Here is a 22,657-nt window from a genome sequence, read left to right on the forward strand (position 1 = left end):
CTCCTTTTGGAGTGTGAATAATATACCTGCTTATATTTGGCAAGGCAAATCAGATGCAGATCTTACTTCCACTAAAACATAGCCAGCCATTCCAAAAGTGGGTAAAGGCTAGGAAAGTGTACACAGAAGTTTCTTTGCTTATTAAAAAAGAGGAAGTAGAACTGGCTTGTGACTCCCATGAAACAGCCTTTATGGTAGTGGAAGATGTGTCTTAAAATTTTAAAACCTTTGTGGCTTTAATAAAGGTACTTGGTGCTTATAGGATTTCACACACCTGGATCTGAGGTAATTTGGAATTTTCTATTTGTTATGAAACTGTATAATACAGTGATATCCAATAGGACAAATAGGATAATACAATATAATACTGACTCAACAGACCCCAGTGTACTGGTCAGTGCACAAATACAGTCTGAAATGCCCCAAAGAGCATACGGGAAAGCTCTTGAGTTCAAAAGCAATATGCAGCTTAGGGACTATGACACACAACCAGCTAGTGTTAGTGCTCCATCTATGAGCAGGATCAGGTTTATCTTAAGGTAGAAATAGATGTCAAGGAAGGTCAGAAAAGGCATTTCTTTTTTCATAAATCAATTTGCTCAACCGTGAACACTGCTTCCCTTTCAAACTGCTGACCCGTACTTAGGTACCAAGGGTCAAATCTGAAATGTGTGGGCCGTGAACACTGACCATACAGAAAACTGATGTACTGGTGCTCAGCACCTCATCAAATTTCACTCCTAATAGGATGTAAAAATCTGGAAAAACAGGTGTTGAATTTATCAGTATTGGAAATACACTATGAATTTAAAGACTGCTGGGAAGACAAAAGAACATTAAATGTCAATAGCATATGTATTAAGTGCATTTAATCACAATTATTTGTATGCTAGCTAGGGAAATAAATTACTGTAGAAGTCCTTCTGGCTAACAGAACAGTTTTATTACAAACCTACTCAATCAAGAGCGGAGGTGGTTACTCCTGGATATTGTTAGATGTATTCTGAAAAGCAAACAAACAAGTATTGGCTACACTTGTGAAAATTAAGAAAGACATGGAAGTTATGCTGTGCTTCAGTCATGTTCCAGCTGTGTTATATTACTGTCTTCTTTAATGGTTCAATAAACTGAATTTATTCAGTGCCTTGAAGTGGTCTAAATTATTTGTGTCATTATAATACTCTAACATTGCTGTGAACTCATTTGTGAGTGATTTTTAACTTTTTACAAGCCCTGCTGAACATGATCTAACAGACGTGCACACAGAAATCAGTTCCACAGGGAGATTACCGTACATATTTTAACTGTATGAATAAACAATACTAAATAATTATGGTAATGCTCTTACCTTTTTGAAAGCAATAGTTGCAATCCAATTACATCAGGCATTGCTGCTAAAATAGCATTGTATTCCTGAAGGGTTGGGAGGAATGGCTCTGATTGCCAGACAGTGAGACTCCATTCTTTTCATCCTTATTATCCCTAATCACTCTGAGAACTACACGCAAAGAACCCTTTAGAAACTTGAGCTTATAAATAAGTTGTTGCAGCAGAGGCAATGGCAATGAAGCCTGATTTCCTATAGATCTGGTTTTGTCCTTAAACAGTGCCATTCTCTTCACTGCAATATCCTAGCTCTTCGGAGTCTATGGATGGGAGCCATAGAACCACTCCTGAGTTATGCTAGTTTAGTCTCTGCTTGGCTGCTGCTAAAGCCACAGGACACTGGTTGCACCCTGCCTCCCCTTCTTCTAGTGGTTCTCTCCTTTACTTGGCTCCTGAGTTTAAGTACATTACAAGATCAGGTATAGCTGCAACACAATCTCCTTTTCAAATTTGGTCTAATTGAGCAACAGGTCCAAAAGTTGTTAGGGAGACTGACAGACTGTGCTAAAAATAGCGTTTAATCACAGAAGTGTGTGGTATTTTTTTATATGACATTATATATAATATATATTTAAAGTAGCTATGCACTGAAATAATGAAAGAAGATGCAATTAGAGTCAATTTGATTTTCTTCCTCTTCAGTCACAGCATGTTGAACAATGCAAATTGCTACTGACTCACCTGTGTTGTGACTGATGGATAACTCTACGTGGAAGGATGCTCTTTGACTTGCCTCAGTGGATTATTTTGCACTGGCTACTGATCATGAGCTTGGTTCTTCACTACCCAGTATCTTCCGCATCACAGCTACAGCTGGAATAACTGGCTGGGCAGAGAAACAGGTGTGATGAACAAACAGAAGCTGTGCATCATTATTGTTTGATTTAGAAGCATGCTACACTTACTTTATACTGATGGCAATTCTCATAAAGGAATCCAGGCATTTAACAGCAGGCTGCACACATTAACTTTTTGGCTAAGTGAGGAATAGGCTGAAGAGATAGAGAGGTGACCTTGTGGGTGGTGTACTAGCTGTCTAAGTTAAAGCACAATACATTAATGTAAATGCTTACCTCATAGGTTAAAAACAGGCAAACAACTAATAGTTAACTTTCCAAATGAAGCTAACAAGAAATAAATTTGCTTGTCTAACTCCATGTCTGACACAACCCCATTAATGGAAAGACAATGCAGCAAATTGGTAGTTCTGTTTTTTTCATATTAGTTGTACCAGCATGACTAACTGGCCTGTATTTTCCTATACTTGGTACAAAGGCAGGCAAGCCACCTGATAAAATCATGTTTCTAAAGGAAAGAGGGAAAAGCAAACAGATTTGGTCTACTGTAAGGGTAGAGGTCTGAAAGATTCAGGTTCCTTGGCAAAATCAAGAGCTGCAGCTTTCTCCTTAGGAGAACCACTATACCAGAGTGGCCCTCTTCTATCACTTCCAGAAGAGGTTACTAAGTGGTGCTTTGCTGACTGACAGTTTAGCCCAAAACATCTGAATGAATATCTATTTCTAAGAAACTCTGTCCACCTAGACTGAAAAAAGACAGCTTTTCCACAGCAGGTTAAGCTGGACATTCAGGAATTATTAACATGCAAAATTTTAATATTGAAATGCTAGGAAAATGTCTTTTTTAAAAAATAAAATATTTTAATTTGTATAGAGAGAACTTGTCCTTCTAACACTTCCTGTTACAAACAGTTTCATACCAGAAGTAATATAAAATAATGCAGTGATGAACTCAGCAAGACACACTTGGATCTGCCTGAAAAGTGCTGGAGTCTGCAGTGTGGGGAACAATCTTTGAGCTAAAACAAAGGAAAATATTGTTTGCATCTCACAGAAAAGAGAACAAAACCAACACTACATTCCTAATACTTATGTTTATTATGAAAGTGTCTCCAAATAAAATAGCCCACAATACTGGTTGGTTCCAGAGATTTTATGAGGAATAATTATCTTCCATATTAAAAAAAACCCCAAACCCAAACCCAGTCAAATTAAACACAAAATAACTCCCAAAGTTCTACACAACAGCTATATATGAAAGGACTTTTAGCTAGTGTATCACTGTATTCAGGACAGTGGAATTCCTACACATCACTGCATTTCTGAAGGAGTTGCTCAAGCACAGGACTGTCATGAAAACACAGGTGAAAGTGTGTCATCTGCCTCACCCTGACTTGCAACAGTCAACATACACAGTATGGTATGGTAAAATTAAACCCCACAATTGCAAGAAGCTGAAGCTCAAGAGAAGCCAGAAAATGCATACTGTTGCACAGATCATTTTAAGTCAAGTAAGACAATCATTTTTGTCATTCGTCTGACATATGTGATCGCCGACATAGCTCCAAAACATCATTTCAGAGTATTTCCTCCCATGTTTTAATTGAAAGCAATTTTAAAGACTGAGAATTCTGTACAGAGACACTCAAACACTGTGTTTTCATTGCAACTACAATCAGAAATCTTTACAATTTAAAGGCTATACATGTACACCACCTTCTCAAAATTCCACTAGTGTTTTTCAAAAAGAAAAGAAAAAAAGAGTAACATTGTCTTACTGTAGTTCACATTAGGTCCCTGTTCTAAATCAAAACCAGTCAAAATGAGTAATACAAACTGGTTCATGGTTTAAAGGCAACTGTAGTTTGCAGAACACTGAAGTTAGGCCTAACGGGGTCTACATTACAGGAAGGGTAAAAATTATTCAGTAGCTCCTCTCCCCCAAATGTCACAGGAAGTAGACAATAGGAGACATATAAAAATGAGTTGTAGCAAAGAGATTAAAAAAATACCAAAGCATCAACTGTAGAAAACCAATTTTCTCTGAGATACAGAAGGCTGCGATAATGGGAAGATGAATGAAACAGGCATTAGGCTTCCTACTAGAGCACTCTGCATAAAACACACACAGTGACTAAATCAACCAGCATTGATCACCACTGACACGTGCTGCAGGGGAACAGCTGTCGCAGTCATGTCCTGTTCAGAACCAGAAAGTGATTTTCACCTGAAACAGATACAGATTTAAGAGAAGAATCACTTCACTGTAAGCAAAACTTTAGTGCATGTATTTGGGTCTCAGAAAAAGCATTTGATATTGGCAATCATGTGGTCACAGAATAGTCACAGGCTGAGACAGGAGCAAATGAAGCTGTGACATCTGTACCAGTTCTGCTGGAATCATTAAATAAATAACACATAGGAAAAAACTACAAAAGGGCAACAAGGAAACAGCATGAGATGCTTTGGTATTTTAAAACTAGCACTATTTAACACTGATCCAAGACCCAAAAGACTCCAGTGTCCACCCTTGTTGTTTGATCAGATATTTCTACCATTTTCTGCAATGTTGGTTTTAATAAGAAAAAAACCCAGCAACCCACCATATATTTTTTCTTTTGGTACAAAATATGCCAATATGGGAAACAGTAAAAAAAAAGTGTGACCTGAATCTTATTTTACTATATTCTGGGCTGTCTAGGGAGAGAAGACAAATTCTTACTATTTACTAATCAACTCTACATATAATTTCCTCATTTTACTACTTCAACATCTCAACCACTGCGTTGTGTACTGTACTATAAAAAGGGAGCATAGAACTTGAAGACAAAGAGGTTATGGAGTACAAACCCTCATTTCTAAAATTACTAAAATGACAATTCTACAAAAGGTATGAACATACAGAACCTTTTAAGGTCTCACATTTACCATGAACCATGCAAATAATTTCAGTCAATTTTCTGGAATATGTGCAATTAACCTCTACATACTTGATGGCCTCCAAATGCATCTTGCAAAGCTCTTCATCAGAAAAGCAAACAAATACAAATGAAAAAGGAAATAATTGCACAGCATTTTCTCTGCAGAGTGCAAGATGAAGCCAAAGTTTTGACAACCATTAGTTAAAGCAATGAATCAAAGCACACTGCTATACCTGATCACTAAAACACTTGGTCCTTCCCACTAGAGAGAGGAAAAAATGTGTGGATTCCTAACTGTTATTAAAAATCCTCTAGCTTGAAAGATCAGTGATTGTTTAGCAAAGGTTAGTGAAGTTCTCAGTGATTCCTTACTCTTATCCCATTTCCTCAAATGTGTCATTTGAATCTCTTACCTCACCTATTTTCCAGACATCTCTGTATTAAAATTAAACTAATCTGTATTACACATATCTGTATTAAACTCCAAAAAGCCAGGTTTATAGGGGATAGGTAAGTCATACCTGAACCAAGATAACTGTGTACATGCTTTAGTATATCATAGATGCAAATGAATTTAAACCTCAAAGGAAGAGTTTTAATCCCAGATGCACTCTTTACCAGTGAGGATCCAAAGGGACCTTGACATGATTGAGATGGGCTGATGAAAACTTCTTAAAGTTCAATAAATCCAAGTGCAAGGTCCTACATCTGAGTTGTGGCAATCCTACAGGTTGGATGGAGAAATGATGGAGAACAGCCCTGTGGAGAAAGACTTGGGGGTGGTGGTTGACGAAAACTCAACATGAGCCGGCAATGTGTGCTGGCAGCCCAGAAAGCCAACAGTGCCCTGAGCCGCATCAAAAGGACCACGGCCAGCAGGTCGAAGGAGACAATTCTACCCCTCTACTCTGCTCTTGTGAGGCCCTACCTGGGGTGCTGTGTACAGGTCTAGTGTCCCCAACATAAGAAGGACATGGAACTGTTGGAGAAAGTCCAGAGGAGGGCCACAAAGTTGATAAGAGAGTTGGAGCACCTCCCCTATGAAGGACAGGCTGGGAAAGTTCGGGCTGTTCAGCCTGGAGAAGAGAAGGTTGTGTAGAGACATAGCAACCTTCCAGTATCTGAAGGGGACCTGCAGGGAAGCTGGAGAGGGACTCTTTGTCAGGAACTGTAGTGACAGGACAAGGAGTAGTGGATAAAAATTGAAAGAGGAAAAATTCAGGCTAGATATTAGGAAGAAATTCTTTACTGTGAGGGTGGTTAGACACTGGAACAAGTTGCCCAGGGAGGCTGTGGATGCCCCAGCCCTGGCAGTTGGATAAAGCCAGGCTGGACAAGGACATGAGCAACCTGGTCAAATGTAAGGTGTCCCTGCCCATGGCAGAGTGTGTTGGGACTAGATAATCTTTAAGATCCCTTCCAACCCTTAACATTCTATGATTCTATGGTACACTAAAAGCATATGTAGCCAGTGATGGTAAATCATCTCAAGGGTTGTAGCCTTGACTGTAAACCTGAATCAACACTACAGAGCATTGCTGGGGAGGACCAACAGAGACTGAAGGCCTCTTGCACAAGGATTGTTGTTGGGAACTGCTCTCTGCTCTGGTATCACCAACACAGCAGTATGTTGTCTATGTTGTGCATGTTGACGATTCAGAGCAATATTCTCATGTAAGACAAAGTATTTTGCCAGAATGCCATTTTTGTAACCATCTATGCAGTGGAGGTAGTAATCAACACCATGGAAGGGGTGTGTTTAAACTGATATTCTCAATTACCATATTGGCAGGTCAGATTTCACAAATTATAATGTTCATTTAATATATTCCAGGATGATTTTATTTTAAAATCTTGGTATCATCTTGACAGTAATTACTACACAGCTGTGACTTCAAACACCATGGGTGGGCTTCTTTCCATTGCAATTGGTATATTTTCACATGTATAACCTGCCCTGTTGGTTATGAAATCAAATGCACAGGAGACAGAAGAGAAAAATTAGAGGCAGATAAACTTTTGGGGGAGACAGAGATTTAAATAAGGCTCCCTTGCTCCCTCAGATATACTCATGGACATATAAGCTGCAGCTTACCTGACAAGGTTACCTGACTTTTTCAAAAGATGCTCTGTAGGTAGTAAAACTGATAGATCTTCTTCCATGATTTATAATTTTCCAGTTTTCTTACCTTTATTTTCAACTTTTTTTAGCACATTTTTTTTGGTAACACACAAGAATCTTTATGGATAATAAAGGTTTCAGAAGTTTTCAAGAGTGACCAGTGGAATAGGACAAATCTGTTTTCAAAAGAAAGAAGTGACAACACAACTTTCTTCACTGGAGTCTGTATAAAATAGAGTCTTTAAACATGTTTTATGGCATCAGAAGCCATGTATATTTTGCTATTTGCATAGGTGGAAGGAATCAGAAAGACTTCCTGGCTCAGAGTTCCAGCTGAACACAGCACTCCAAACCCTTTGAATACAGAAGACACACTTAGGATTTTTTCTTTCCTGGTTTGTTCCTTCCTTCTTTTTTTTTAAACTTTTTTTTTTTAAATATATATATATGTAAGTCTTTGGTCTACAAGCACATTGGTTCTGTGTGCACACACAGCATTGTTGAACAGTAGGTTGCATAGAGTCTGCTACCCAAGAACCTTGCCTACTTTTGGCACTGCTGTCACAAATCACAGAAAAGTGTCCTGCAAGAGTTGTATGATCCTTAGCATCCTACATCAAACTTTGATCTAGAAACTGGAAGAAGTATGTATATAATGTTTAAGAAGATGTTTACTTTGGGTGTTACGTTGTCTTCTTTGGGACATTGTTTGTAAATCCTGAATAAAAAAGGAGTACAAAATTATTTTACAGACACCCTTAATTTTATTTGTAGAGGTGATGAAATACTGCTGAGCAATCAAAAGTTGCTGTGGATTACGTTAAGTGAATTTTGCTCAAGTTTTCACAGATTTGAAATAAACTAATTCTAGTAATGCATGGCATTCTGCCTTCTCTTCTTTACCTTACCAAGGGAGTGGCAATAATTTTAAGAAAAATATCTAGACTGAACTGTGTTCGAGGAAGCAATGAACTTCTCATGTGCTGTTTTTCCCATTACACCCCTGCTTTCATTTATGAGAATGTGCAAGGACAATTTCAGGTGTGAGGTCTGGATTCATAATGGTGCACTTGAACAAATACCTTTTTACATGGAATCTCTGCAAAAAGCTGAAATCTATAGAGGTAAAAAATTGAAAGGTCAAAAAAAAGTGAGAATGAGTTTATCCTAAGTGTTGACATCAATGCGTTTGGGTATTTGCACAACAAATCAAGTCTACTGCTAATGCAATTAACCACCAAATTGAGTTTTAAATTATGCTAAAATAATATCCCACAATTACCACATTTTTTTCCCAAATTGCTAATTAACCACATTACCTACTATTTAAAATATCGATCCAGTGTTTTAAAATTTTATGTTGGAGGAACAGTCACTGTGATTTGACAGGCAATTTCAAAAACAGTACTTTAAAACACAAAGATAGCAAAAATATCTGAAGCTGATCTAAAATCTATAAAGCTATGCTCTATCTTACTGTAAGTAACAAATTAAGCAACTATTACTTATAGCAGATTCAGCAAAAGCATCAGGGATGGACAGAAGAGATCTGAGCATGATGCTCTCCACCACTGAGAATCCAAGATACAAAGTTTAAGAATGGATATTCCCTTTTGTCCAGAACTTCCCAAAAGAATACAAAATAAATAATATTTCCAAGACAGTACAAGTGAAAATACTGCTCCCATTGTGTCAGTTACATACACATACAGCATGCCTACGTATACAGAATGGTGTGCTGTCTTCATTCACAAACAGGAAATAATGGCAGTGCGCTATCAGAATGCTTTGATACTCATATTTTTTTCTGATGCTGAGATATATGAAGAAACCGCATTCACAACTTATAATTTACTTCCAGTAGCAAACAGTTCATTCTGTTCATGTCTCATGATTGAAGTCAAGGATTAATGCTCCTCTGAGCAAGTGCCACCAGTAAGATACCCATTTGTCCCATTGGCACCGCTGGTCCCATTACTGGCCATAGTGCTGTGCGGGGCCTTTGAGCGAGGTACTGTTTCTTCTTCATCTGAGCTTGACTCAACATCACTTCGGGAATCCTTTGCTACCTGTAGAAGTTAAAAAAGAAGCAAGCACTAGGTGACTGTAAGGAAACAACTCAGCTTTTTGGTTCAAGAGAATCAGAAATTCACACATTTTACAATTTGAGCTTTGAAGGTAATCTCAGCTCTGGCACACTTCTCTTCCTTTGCATGTCTGGACTCACTTCAAACACAGATGTCTGTACACATCTGCCATGCACATATGCCATGTACAAAGGGAGGGTGAGAACTTAGCACTCGTGCACTGAAGTTGTACATAGACTGGGTTGTGCATAGACTGAAGTAACCAACATCCAAGATCCCAAATTCAACCTAGCCTCAGTCCCTCTGCTCTCCTAACTACAACTGTATTTCCTGTCCTTCATCTGGGGTGCTTCTCTTCAACCTAGTAATACAAAATATTCAACCCAACTTCCTTCCCCTCACCTCCCAGCTCATTCCCTAGAGACCACATGGCTCCAGAGAACGGTTCTACACACTAGCAGTAGGAGACAGGAATACTGGCTGAAACATAACTCACCACACTGGGTAACTCCAGTCTCTGACTTCAGACAAATGGTGAGAATGGGGCTTGCAAACTGTGGACATAGTCCAGTTCAGTCCCTAACACAGGAGTGACAAACTTACTAGAGCAATTCAACTGTGTGCCCCATCGTGTCACTGGAAAGCTATTTCCGAAACAGACGACCTGAGCTGATACAGATTGTCTGCTAATATCCAGCTGACTTCCTTGAAAATCTCCAAAACTGATAAGAGTGCACCAGATGAAGTACAAAAAAAGCATCAACAGAAAAATGTCTGAAGTTTAACCTGCATGCAGCTTTAAGAATGCAGTTTTCATGCCTGCTTCTACTCCTGTCTGTATAGCTGAGCATCACATTTGTTTAAAATCTCTCCATGCTATGCTGTTTGCCACAGCAGGCAATTACAATTGGCTTTACTATAGTGAATGGACATAAAGGGGGCAAAACATATGTCAAGTCTTTTTCCTCAAAACCATTAAAGAGCAGGGCCACTGCATATAATTTTTTGCTTACAGTAGTCCTCCCCTACTCCAGAAAGTCCTCATGACAATTCAGCTCTCCAGCTCTCATCTCAGAAACAGTCATTTGCCATTGGGGCTCCCAGTGTTGTCCTTACAATATCATAACACCTGAGTGACACTATTCTGCTTGAGACCAGTGAAAAAAGGAAACACAGGTCCCATATACCTCTTAATAAGTACAGTTTTTAATGTCAATATCTAGCAAGCCCACAATTATGACACCCACGAACTTCAGCAGAGGCCAGAAATTTGGTTCCATGCTTACACAGCTTCAATTAACAGATTACTTCAGTGTCCTTCATATGAAGGGAGTTCTATATTAAATCTGTTAGGGGTACACAAATACACAAAACTATACTGTTATCAGACAGAAGAGAATAGTCTCAGCACAGGGTACTGAGCTGTGATCAATTCAAGGGCAGACTAGATGATTGAAAAATTCTACATCAACTTAAATTCTCTTAATATATTAGATTCACTGCTGATTCTTCTGCTAAGGTCCTGCCCCAAAGCCAAACAATCAAATGAAGATTCTATGCTGCAGCCACTTCATTTAAACATGTGATCTGCTCTATTTTTGCACTCAAAACCTGATATGATTGCAACGTATCTTGCAGTATTTAGTTCTCTTTGTTTATCCCCAAAAGAACACACTGGAGTAATTTCTGCAGAAGTAGTCTAGAATACATATATATATGTATATGTATATATAGGTTTAGAAAACTTCTAAGTACAGCAACAGTGAGTAAAAAATATATGATCAGGATTACATTACGAATTTAATGATAATAAATTCCTTTATCAGCTGAGCTGTTCCAAAGGTGGATACTAGTACTACAAAAACAAAATAATACTTAAGGACGAAAATTTACTGTAAGATATCTGTAAGGTGTCATGAAAATACTTATTTTACTGCAGAAATGGAAAGAATGGGGTTGCCAGCGAGGAATTAAGATCTGAAGGAAGAAGAATCCTCTGTGTATATGTCATACATATGCATCTTTAACCTGGTCACTGTGTTACTGCAAATGTCTAACTTTGCTCTTGTACAATCTAAATTTTCTCCTGTGCAATTGTTAGAACTACAAGGTGGAGGACTTACACTCTCAAGTATGCATCCTGAATGGTGACAGAGCAGCTGCTTATCCTGCTGATATATAGACATGTGTGTGTATTTTGTGTATAGAAGGTTGCAGTATAACAGCACCCAGATACTACAGATAAATGTGGGTTTGAATGGTTTTAGGCAATGCATAGCCAAGAAGTAAATATGGCCTTTAAAGATAGCCTTAATTCAAATATATAAATATCAACAATGGAAAAAAATACCAATCAGAAACTACAAATTAAAAAACCAAACCAAAACACAAACACCAGCCTTGTCAAAATAAATCTTTTGCAAAGTAACTTGAAAGAAACTTACCTGCAAGGGGTTCCACTTCCCAGCCTTCCAGCACAGCACAAGGGAAAGGATAAACAAGCAGAGTAAGAGAGAGTTGTTTTTTTTTTAATCCAATTTCCCTAATGTAGTTTGGTTCAGTGTACCAGATTACAAAAAAAGAAGTGTGGAAGCACATATAAATGCAATCACTATGAAGAGTATCATTAACTTATCTGACAATTGTTAGGAGTGGAAAAAAGTTTTCATGAAAGGAAAGAAGAGTTTACATAAAATGTGTTTTCAGTAGTGTGTTATGGATTGGAAAAAAACCAGTAACCAAAAAGTGACCTGTATGGATATTGAAAAAGTTAAAATCATGAAACAGAACCATGCTGTCTTACCTTGCCCTTTGAAATAGCTTTGTAGGCTGTCTTTATGATTAGGTAAGACCAAAGACAGTGCAGAATTTGAAGAACCATAAGAAGCACATTCAAGACCCACAAGGCAGGAAAATTGCCCAGAGCTTCATACAGTTCAAACGATGTTGTGTTTAATATCCTAGAAGAGAGAGGGACAGAAATATAATAACACTTTCTTTAAGCCAACAAATTTCAAAGAAGACCTTTTTAAATCAAGATGACTAGTACTTGATTAGATGGGATCCACATGTGTAAGTTGGTTCTCACAGTAATACTGGCTTGGACTGAACATCACAGGTTTCTCCAGAGAGAAACAACACAAGAATACTGCTTTCAATATTTAACTTCATTTTGCAAACATAGCATACAGTAAATATAGATCCTCAGTGTGCATTTTTCCACTCCATCTATAAAGCTGGTAGGTGTTGGTTGACTCAAATAACTCCTTCCCTGATTAATTACAAAACTTACTTTATTCCATTTTTTAAAAATAAAGCTATTCCATCTCAGCTGCCTCCAGTACAGGTTTGGTACGCCCATATTAGCACAGGTAAGAGCATGTATGGGAACTGTTAAACTCCCATGCAATCCACATGCAGCACCATGTTCTTCAAACCACATTCCCAGGCTGTGACAGTGAGCTGCAACCTCTCCTGTGTTAAATGGCACAAACCTGTACCAAGAGCCAGGCAATGCTCCTTAGGTACTCCCATCTGAAGCCCTCTCTCCCAAAGCCAGTCTCAAAGGATTTGTTTCAGTGTACACAACTAAGGATGTCTTTGTCCAGCTGGTATCAGCAATGAGAGTGAAGTGCTGTGTGGAACTGAAAACAGTCTGAGACTGTTCAATTAAAGTGAAACTTCAGTGGCACTTGAAAAATGGCACGTGGGGCAGGATTCACCTTCTTTCGGGGTTTTCTAAGAATTGGGGGCGGGTGTGTGAGTTTGGCTGTTTGGCTAAAATCTTATTTAGTGGAAACCTCAGCACCAACAGGATTCCAAGTTCAAAACAGCCAACCAGTCAAGGGGCTTAACACTGGGTCTTGAACATCCTGGGTGCCTACAGTAACTACTAAGGTACTAGAAAGCTCTGGGGCCACTTTCTGCACAAAATCCAATTTGCACACCACGTGTGTACAATCAAGAGTGAAGTTTAGCAGTTACATAAAGGACAGGTGGCCAACAGGGCAGCAAGGAATGGGAGACCTTATTGCAGCCATTCAATACTTAAAGGGGGCTTATAGGAAAGATGTGGACAAACTTTTTAGTGGAGCCTGTTGAGATACAACAATGGGTAACAGTTTTAAGCTAAAACAGGTAGATTTAGATATAAAGATGAGGTTTTTTACACTGAGGGTGGTTAAACTCTGGAACAGGTTGCTCAGAGAGGTTGTAAACTCACCATCCCTGGAAACATTCGAAGTTGGGTTGGACAGGGCTCTTAACAACCTGATCTAGATGAATATGTCCTTGCTCACTGCCGGGGGGTTGGACTAGATGACATTTAAAGGTCCCTTGCAATCCAAATGATTCTATGATTTTAAGAAATTCAGACAATTCTAGTCATTTGAAGCAAATGTTTGAGAATCAGCATTTCAAATGCAGGCAGTAACAGATGTTGTAACATGACTTCTGAAGCATTGTGAATACAGCACTAATTTTCTGCCCAAATACTCTGACACAGCAGATGATTTCAACTTGGACCCCAGCAAACAGCCTGAGAGCAGACAGTGGAGAACAGACAATAGAAACAGTGGCATTTTTTGAAACAAATATTGATCTAGTAATGGCTGTTAATTAGGGGGAGAAAAATAAGGCAATATAAGGATTTGTCAACCTCCATCTATTTTCCCCGCTGGTGTAAAAATTCATTAAAATCTCCATTGGCTTTATGTCCTTTTTCTTTGTTTTAAATTAACTATCACCCGCTAGTCACTAGATGGCGCGTTTAACCCAGACAACGCCCGCGCAGCTCCTGGCACCAGCCGGGTCTCGGCCCCGATGTGGCGCTTAGTGCCATGGTCTAGTAACCACGGCAGTGTTGGCTCAAGTGTTGGACTTGATGACCTCAGAGGTCTTTTCCAGCACGATTGATTCTGTGATTCTATGATTCTAGGGGATGGCACTGGAGTCCCACACTTCTCTTAGTGGAGAAGTTACAGATACCGGTCTCAGCCTTTTAATAAGCAATCACATTTGCCACAATCCTTTACAACAACATAAAATCAGTTAAATTAATATTAATAAGAAGTATGTACAGATAGCAAACCCAGAACACAACATTTAGTGGTAATGATTTATGTGTATAACAGCACTGATCAAAAATCAACCAGTGATTTCTAATACACTGGCCTTAAATGCCTAATGGGCATTTCATAGTAAGTCTACCTTTTTATTTTGTGCCTTCTTACACTAAACTGCACATATGCTTCATGGTTTATTGAGAAGTTGATGTTTTATAACCTTATTATAAAGCTGTATTTTTACGTCTTCTGTTTATGGAGAGAACATTAGAAAAAGAAACTGTTTTCCAGTTTGCAAAGATCCCATCACATTATTGCTTCTGTCAGACAGAACTTTTCAGTCTCAGCTTTGTCTAATTTGTTCTGCCAATAGTAGCCCTACATGGCACAGCAATACCGCACTTTCCTGTTCAAGGAGACACTTTCACGCATATCAAAACAGAACTCTAGTCAGCAATGTTTTACTTCACCAGCACTTATTGCAGTTCTAACCATTATATCAAATTCAAACTTGAAATCAACAACTCCTGTACATAAAGTTACCATTGTTTACACCCAACTGTCTTTATGTCTAAAATTTATAGCTCCAGAATTGTAGATGCAGTTTCTACAGGTTTCTGTTTATATTTTCATTCACTGGACCAAATTCATCTCTGGGGACTTCCACAGAGGTCAAGCCAAAAAAGCAGCATTAGAGATGCAGATGGTCCGGTCTTGCAGAAGTCAGGAAGAAAGCAAGGCCAAAAAGAGTGCTTCTGGTATCCAAAGCAGTTTCATGTGCAAATGAGTCATCTAGTGTGTATTAGATATGGGAAATAAGCCTTCATTGAAAAAGCAGACCTCTTTCTAACCTGCTCATGTCTGGCAAACTAAGGACAGGATTGGAATTCTCCATTAAAGCTGCATAAAGGACCTCATTAATTGCTCAGCAATGTTAAGAGGGGTCAGTGATCTGCTAGATGTGCAGATAGAGCTAAGGCTATATCTAACCACCTAGGGCTGGGCAGAAGCTGAGTGAAAAAAACAGAAAACGACAGAAAAAATGTAGTTAAGCAAATACACTCTCAGTATAAATCAATTATTTCATATTAAAAGTCTGAAATGGGGAAAAAACCCCGTAAGTTTATTAGGTGGAATACACAGAGAAATTCTACTTGTAGAGACTGAGGAAAGGGGGGAGGGAAGAAAGGCTAGACCATTTTTCATCAATTCCACTGCTAAAAATATTCAATGGAAGCATTTTAACCAACCACACAAATAACAGGGAGTGGAAAAAGCAGGATGAGAATGGATTACACAAAGGAGAAAGTGCCTATATGATGTATATGCAAATAAATCTTAGGGTCAAATACTCAGAAAAGCATTCAGGCCCTTAAATCTGCAAATATGCTTGCCAGAATTTTTCAAAGCTGTCCAGTAGTTAAATCCCAGCTTTTCATAATGAATGGTGTAAACTTTGGTTCTTGGGTATCTAACTTGAAACAGCTGGACTTGATCACAGTGGGAAATTACTTTAAGCTGCAAGTGCTCTACCTTTCTGAAACTTTTGGTCAGCATTTCTCAGATCTTTGCAATTTGAAATTAAATGTTAGCTTCTGTTTTTGAAAATAGGTTCTGGACTGTAGCAATTTTTCTGAGGCCCTGGAATAAATAATAGCTGGACAAAACAACACAATCTCATGGAAAGCATTCTTCCCTCATTAAATTCATCCCAAGCAGGGTTGTGCACCTGGCTGTGGGAAGCTCTCAGTTTAGCATTTTGATTTAAGTAGTGTGGCTGATGAAGGCAAACAAAAATAAATTCACCCCTTAAGATCCAATCTACTCTTACAGAAATCTGTGGTATTTTTTCAGGAACTTTGCCACAATATCTGAGCCACTGTGTGAGGTAATCCTGTACGTACTGTATTACCACTCTAATTGAACACTTAGAATAAAAATAACACATTTTCAACAACTACTAAACAATCAGCAGCAACACATCAACAGTAACATAGGTTTTTCTTCTACTGTCTAACCCTTTATCTAGCCAGCAAAGCAGTACTTAAGGAACTATCGGCAACAGACCATACACTGACTCATTAAGATTACACTCCCTCCCCTCAACTTAGTGGGCCCAAGTCCAGGCTCTTGCACCAAGGATGAAAGGAGAACCTGGAGATGAAGGAAGAGAGATAATGAAAGAGAGGGATGGGTGTAAGAGTAAAATGCTTATTTGTATTTGTCTGAGAACTGACAAAAATGTGCTGTGTTTCCTTCTGAAAGGACCCTGAGAGGAACAAAAAGAGATAAAGAAGGGGATCATGTGGAAAGAATAGACATTCTTCCACATAAGAAGGAAATTATTGATAAACTCTTCAGAATGAAGCATAGCAGAATGATGGGCACTATTATCACATCCAATGAGAGCAGAAACTGTGCAGCTGAAATTAGTGCTACTGCAAGTTGCCTTAACTTCTGCAGCACTGTCCAGTGACCAACATACTGTATGTGAAACACACTGAAGTCATGTTGTTACCTCAGTACAGTAGTCTGAAGTCTCAAAGTATGACCAAGGATAGTGCAATATGATACTAGCTGGTCTAAATAATTCAGAATGAATGTCTTTATCTCCTTTACCTAGTGCATATTAAACAACAGTATTCTATATTGCACCATAACCACCTGTACTGGGACATCTTTCAATACGGCATTAATGACAGAAAATAGGCAATTACATCTAGGTGGGTGTTAATGACATTCAGATCCTATTTAGCACAAGTAACCCAACAATACCACTGCCAGCAATGCTTCAAAGTTCCTGCTTTTTTTAAATTTTTCCTTAAAAAAACTAAAAACAATTGCACTTACTTTTGCCCCAAAGCATAGTCATTTGTTCTCTACTATACATAGGAAAAAATGACCAAGACCAAAGAACAAAGAGCCAGAAGTTCTAAATTCTGGATTTAGTTACATTAACTTATGTGATCCAAGAAATTTTCAAATTTCCTTACATCGTTCACTTTTTGTTAATGATGAGCACAAGGTACTGGTACATTCTGTCGGCCACATAAAGATGCTGGGAGAATTAGCTTGTTTATAAAACACCACGGACTACTGCCTTAAAGGATGCTCTAAAACTGACAAGTAAGAAAAAAATATCACTGCGATTTACATATAAATGAAGAGGCAGTGTAGTGTGAAAGCACACGTATGCACACATGTTGATCAGCCACAGTACATCAGCTACATTTCATCAGAAGTCAAGATTTATCTCTAGGATTCAGACCTTGATTGAAATCTAATAGGACTTCATATCCCAGGCTGTCCTAGTTACTTTTAATGACAATGCTACACAACAGACCTGACACACAGATATTTCTGCATGAGAGACTTCAGATGAGTTACAAAACTTTTTACCTGAGAAGTGTATGGAATGATACACAAAATAGTCATTAAACTGAAGAAACTTTGGTCTGTAGCACTTCATGTACTGGAGTCTTCAAGCTGCAGCACAGCTAAGTATTTAATTATAGCAAATTCAGTACATAAAGAGCTGTACTTCATCTTCTGAGTTTCAGCTGCTGCTGTGTCTGTATCACTGTTCTGCTCTGAACAGATGCTTCTTGGTTCTTGCTGAGTGGGAGAACAAGCTTGTTTCCCTTTTCAGATCCTGCTGCCTCTTATGTTTTCAGTCCTCCAGAGAAGGACTTAAGCTACTAAGCAGCACATGGCAAATACAAGAGGAGTAGCAGAGACCCACTGTAAACTGAGAAGAGTCAAATGAACCAGTCACCCACACAGAAACAATGAAACAGGGAAAGAAGGACTGGGAAGACAGAGATGATCTTTTAAAAGCATCTCAGGCTGATTCCTCAGATTGTTTGGTTGGTGATGCTCATTACCCTCTTCTTTTAGACAGCTGATGAAAGATCTCTGCAAAATGCAGCGACAGAAAGAATATAAACTCTTGAGTAACTCAGTATTCAGAGCGACATTAAACCCCCACACTTCAATTTTATCAGTGAGCTGAGCATCATGTGGCATTCTGCTCACCCATACCAGCCCCACATTAGAGGATTTCCTGACATGGTGCCAAATACAAGCTCAGCTGCTGTAGAGATGGGTGGCTCCTGTCCTAATACTAATTAGGAACAATACATCTTTGCAGAAATCACAGCCTGACACTTGAGACTGTTATTTTAAGCCCTGTGCAGATCAATAGGATTTCCAATTACTTGTCTAAAATGATGGAGCAGGCAGGAAATTATTCATGTGTGATGTACAGTAGAAGAGACCATTCTGATCAAGCTGTCACTGGTTTCAGCTGTGCTTTTCACTCAATTTGTTCTCATCAGAGGTTACTGCCCATTAAGCTGTTTCTGCAGCCACTGGTATGAATAGTAGTATTTACACTCTTGTGCATAGAAAAAAACTAAGAATAAAAGGTCAGAGACACCTTCACAATCCAAGCTCAAATCTCAGGAGAGTCTTTTAACAGATATCAGGATATGGAGGGAATTTATATTTCCTAGTAGAATGTAATTATACTCAGCAAAAGGTTGTATCAGAAATGTGTTATGGCAAAATGCATATGTAAAGGCCTGTGATAATACCACACAGGCACAAAGAAACTATTTTATGCTAACAATAACACTTCCAAATCTGAAAATCTCCAGGCATGCATAAAACTTTCATATGAGCAACAGCGAACACATATCAAGATCCATTTGCCTGGAGTTCATGTTATTCTCCAAGTAGGAAAAGCATTTGTTGTAAACTATAGGTTCCAATCTTGTCAGAGTATAAAAAATCCTTCCTCAGGCCTCTTTCTGTTGACTAAAAATAAGTGCAGTTGTGTTTAACGACACGCCATGGCAGATATTTCGGGGGGGAAAGATTACCCAAACTTTCTGTAAACACAGGAACAAAATAGAACTAGTTCAAAAGCCCACAAAGCATCACAGAACATCTGCATTCAGTTCTTTGCCTGGCACCCAGTGATTTTTAGGTGGCTTATTTACCATTAATAGTAGGGGTATCACACTTGGGATTCATTGGCCTAGTTTTGAGAACATGCCCACATGCCCCTAGAGTAATATAAAATTTTTTAAATCCATAAAAATCATACAGCTTAAGGAAGTGTGGTGGCACAGTGTCTGCCAAGGACTCAGCTTTCAAACAGTGACTCGAGTATTATGGTCCTGTTGTGGATGGAGAGGAAAAACACCACCACCAAAAATCCAATCAACTTTACTTTGCTACAAAAAGCACTATAAGAATTTTCTCCACATCTGTGAAATCAGCCTTAAACAGTTTTCAGTTTAATCCAATTTTCTTAATAATGATCTCTACTGTCACATATTATGGGTCAAACTGCCATTGTGCAACACTAATAAAACCAATAGAATGTGCATGGTTACTCTACTTACATGGGTGCTGGTTTTCTCCCAAAGTGTTTAGTCACAGTGACCTCCTCCTAGCTGAACACTAATGAGATCCTAACTGCATCATGGCTGTGGAACACGGTGTTCAAAAGTCATTTGCTATTTCAAGCTGGTAAGTTAACTTACTCCCATGCTTTTGTAGTGCTATGATTTTTACATCCCACATACATCAGAAGCTCACAGTGTTCTGCTTTTATACTGACTCTGTAGCACTACAAAATATGTGCCAGTAACAGCACAGATACATCCTGGTGCTACAGATACATTCTCTAAGAGAAAAGAAAAGTGGTTGAGAAGAGGCAGAATGTTTGCCCATGCCTGAACTACCTCCATCCACCTCAACTGTCACTCACTGTGGTACTACTGTACCAGCACGGCTTTTCCCTCCACAGAATGGGCAACTCTTAGAGGTGTACTTTGGGGCAAAGTTTCCTCACATCCCTCTCTTTTAGATAAAGACTCAGTCAAATTGAAAATTCCAATGGCCAGCCTTTTTCTTTCTCCCCTCCTTCCTGCAAGCGATGCAACTTCAGAGGAGACTTGGAGAACTTCAGCTGACTACAAAGCAAAAAAAAGTGGCAAAAAAAGTGCCACATCACAGGTATTGGTCCTGTTTTCAGTTAGAGCACAGGTTTTAGAAAGGACATACTTCACAATAAAAGGAGGAAAAGGAGAACACTGACTGAATAGTCTATCCTTGACAACAGAAAGCATTATTATAGCCACAGAGTACAGCCTGTAGAAAATAAAAATGAGGGTAAGAATCAGGTTTAGAAGTCTGATGAAATCCTTTTTCAAATAATTTCTTCCTATTGTGATCACATGAAAATCTTGAAAATGAAAACTGAGCAAATGCCACTTTTTGTTATTTACATTGCAAGCCTACAATGGTGAATGACACTTGTAACCTTTCCATTTCTTATAGCTTCGCCTAAATAGTTAGGTCAGTATTAACCAAATACTCCAAAGACTTCAGCTTTGCATCTTGTACAACTTCAAAGGCCTGAGTTCACAAATGTAGTAAACAATTTGAGGACATAAAATAACCAGGTATTAGAAAGAACAACATCAGATAATGTTTTGTCAAAAGCAGATGGGATGACAATCTTCTACATGTTCTGCTAAAGAGCTAAGACAAGAGTTGTGAGTAAATTTATGGAGACTTAGTTAATTAAACCTTCTTTTTAATCCATAAATTGAAATCTATGAGTTCTTCAAATACACTACCATTAGTTTGCCAAAACCTTTTTATTAAATGTTTTCAGTAAACTGATTGATTATAAGTTGCTTGCTGAAACTACAAACAGACTGAAATATAAGCATATTAGATAATATTTGTTAGTCCTACAGCATCCACTCAATGACAGCATGAATAACATCAGGAATCAAGTACCAAAATCACAATTTATTCCTTCAGTAACTGCTCCCCACCAGCAACTTAAGATTGTGCTCTGGTTCAGACAATATTCTAAGCAAAATGAGCTCAGAACAGCATCAGAAGAGATTTGTTATCTTAGTTAAAAAGTTATTTTATTGTAGAGCAATTAGAGATGTTTGGCTCTGTACACAATACTAGGCAGGCTAGAAGGGTTTTCAATTCAGCAAGAGTAGCTAAAACCATCACAAAACACTGTGTTCATTCAGAGTCCAGACAAGATCTGGACAGTTGGGATTCATCTGGCTACCCACATTCTTACCATGCCAAGTAACTGATCAGTACTCTTGCTTTAACTACTGCCTACATATTGCTTTGACATAGTAGGGTGCTTTTAAGAGTAGGTTGGAGCTTTCTGTTTTACCAGTATCTTCAGAGGAATGACTCAGGATGACTCTGCTGGCGTCCACATGCTGTCTTCCCACACAATAGACATGCTCCAAGGGCCAAACAGGAGAAAATGTGTCAGGAAAAAAACCCAGTATGAAAGATGACAACTCAACTTCCCTGCATGTTAAGAGCTGCACAAAACCAGTCAATATCAGCTAAAGAACAACAAAGCTAAGAAAAACAAAGGTTCAGCAGATCTTTGCAGCAACTGCTGCTCATGAGGGTTCTGCTCTGCCCAATTTGTAACTCAAGCTGCAATTTTGCTCAGAGAGAAGCTGATTCCAGGATAGAGAACCGTAAAGAGAACGGTGTAAACTGACAGTATGGCATTACTGTTTGGAGACCCGGTGTGTTCATTAGCAGCATGGCTGTATCTCTCACTAGTATTGAACCAGCGATGAAACTCAGGAAGAGCTATTTGGCCAGTCATGCAGAGATGAAAGAAAGTCTGGTAATAAGTAACTAGAGTTCATTACAGCTCACCATGGTGAAGAGAAGTTAATTTTAACTCATCAAGAATCATGCCATGCTTGTCTGATTCAAGCAGATACTCATTGCCACGAAAAGGCAATTAGAAATCACACATGAGCCAGACCGTGTGTACTCTCAAGAGTTTTAAAAATGAAAGAATAACAAGGAATAAAGTTGTTCTTCCGAGAAGTGGCAGACCCATGCTTATATAAGATATGTTGGTAAAAAATCCCATTTAGCAACCATACATTACAGTTGATGAGGAGACATACACCTGAAAGCTTTGAATTTTAATAGCAAGAAATGTTTCCATTTTTTTTCCACAGAATCTTTCCAAACAGACTCACAAACAGAAGATCAGTTAAGACACACCTACTGACATCAAACAAGACCATACCAACTAACCAAAGTAGCTGACTGTCTGTCCTCATAGTTTTTAATGTGATACAATGTCTGGGCATTAACAATGTATGAAGAGATCAAGAACAGAAAGGCATACAGACTACCTGGATTATACCAAATTTGCCTAGGTGAGAATATGGGGGACAGCATATGCAGA

At 38.6% G+C, this 22,657-nt stretch overlaps 1 protein-coding gene across 3 annotated transcripts in view; it reads right to left on the bottom strand.

Moving 5' to 3' along the window:
- Positions 1-3,258: 3,258 nt before the first annotated feature.
- Positions 3,259-22,657, bottom strand: part of CERS6 (ceramide synthase 6) — a 108,718-nt gene continuing 89,319 nt past the window's right edge. For 2 of the 3 annotated variants that reach the window (XM_064660965.1, XM_064660963.1), the window contains 3 exons: positions 12,117-12,273; positions 11,758-11,781; positions 3,259-9,295 (listed from right to left, as the gene is read on the bottom strand). In XM_064660965.1, the coding sequence (XP_064517035.1) occupies positions 9,134-9,295; positions 11,758-11,781; positions 12,117-12,273 (343 nt within the window). In that variant the 3' untranslated portion in view covers positions 3,259-9,133. The remainder of the gene's footprint in view (positions 9,296-11,757; positions 11,782-12,116; positions 12,274-22,657) is intronic. The other variant, XM_064660964.1, reaches the window with a different exon arrangement.

The sequence above is a fragment of the Pseudopipra pipra genome, chromosome 7 (assembly GCF_036250125.1).
Source record: "Pseudopipra pipra isolate bDixPip1 chromosome 7, bDixPip1.hap1, whole genome shotgun sequence".
In the NCBI taxonomy this organism is placed as follows: Eukaryota; Metazoa; Chordata; class Aves; order Passeriformes; family Pipridae; genus Pseudopipra; species Pseudopipra pipra.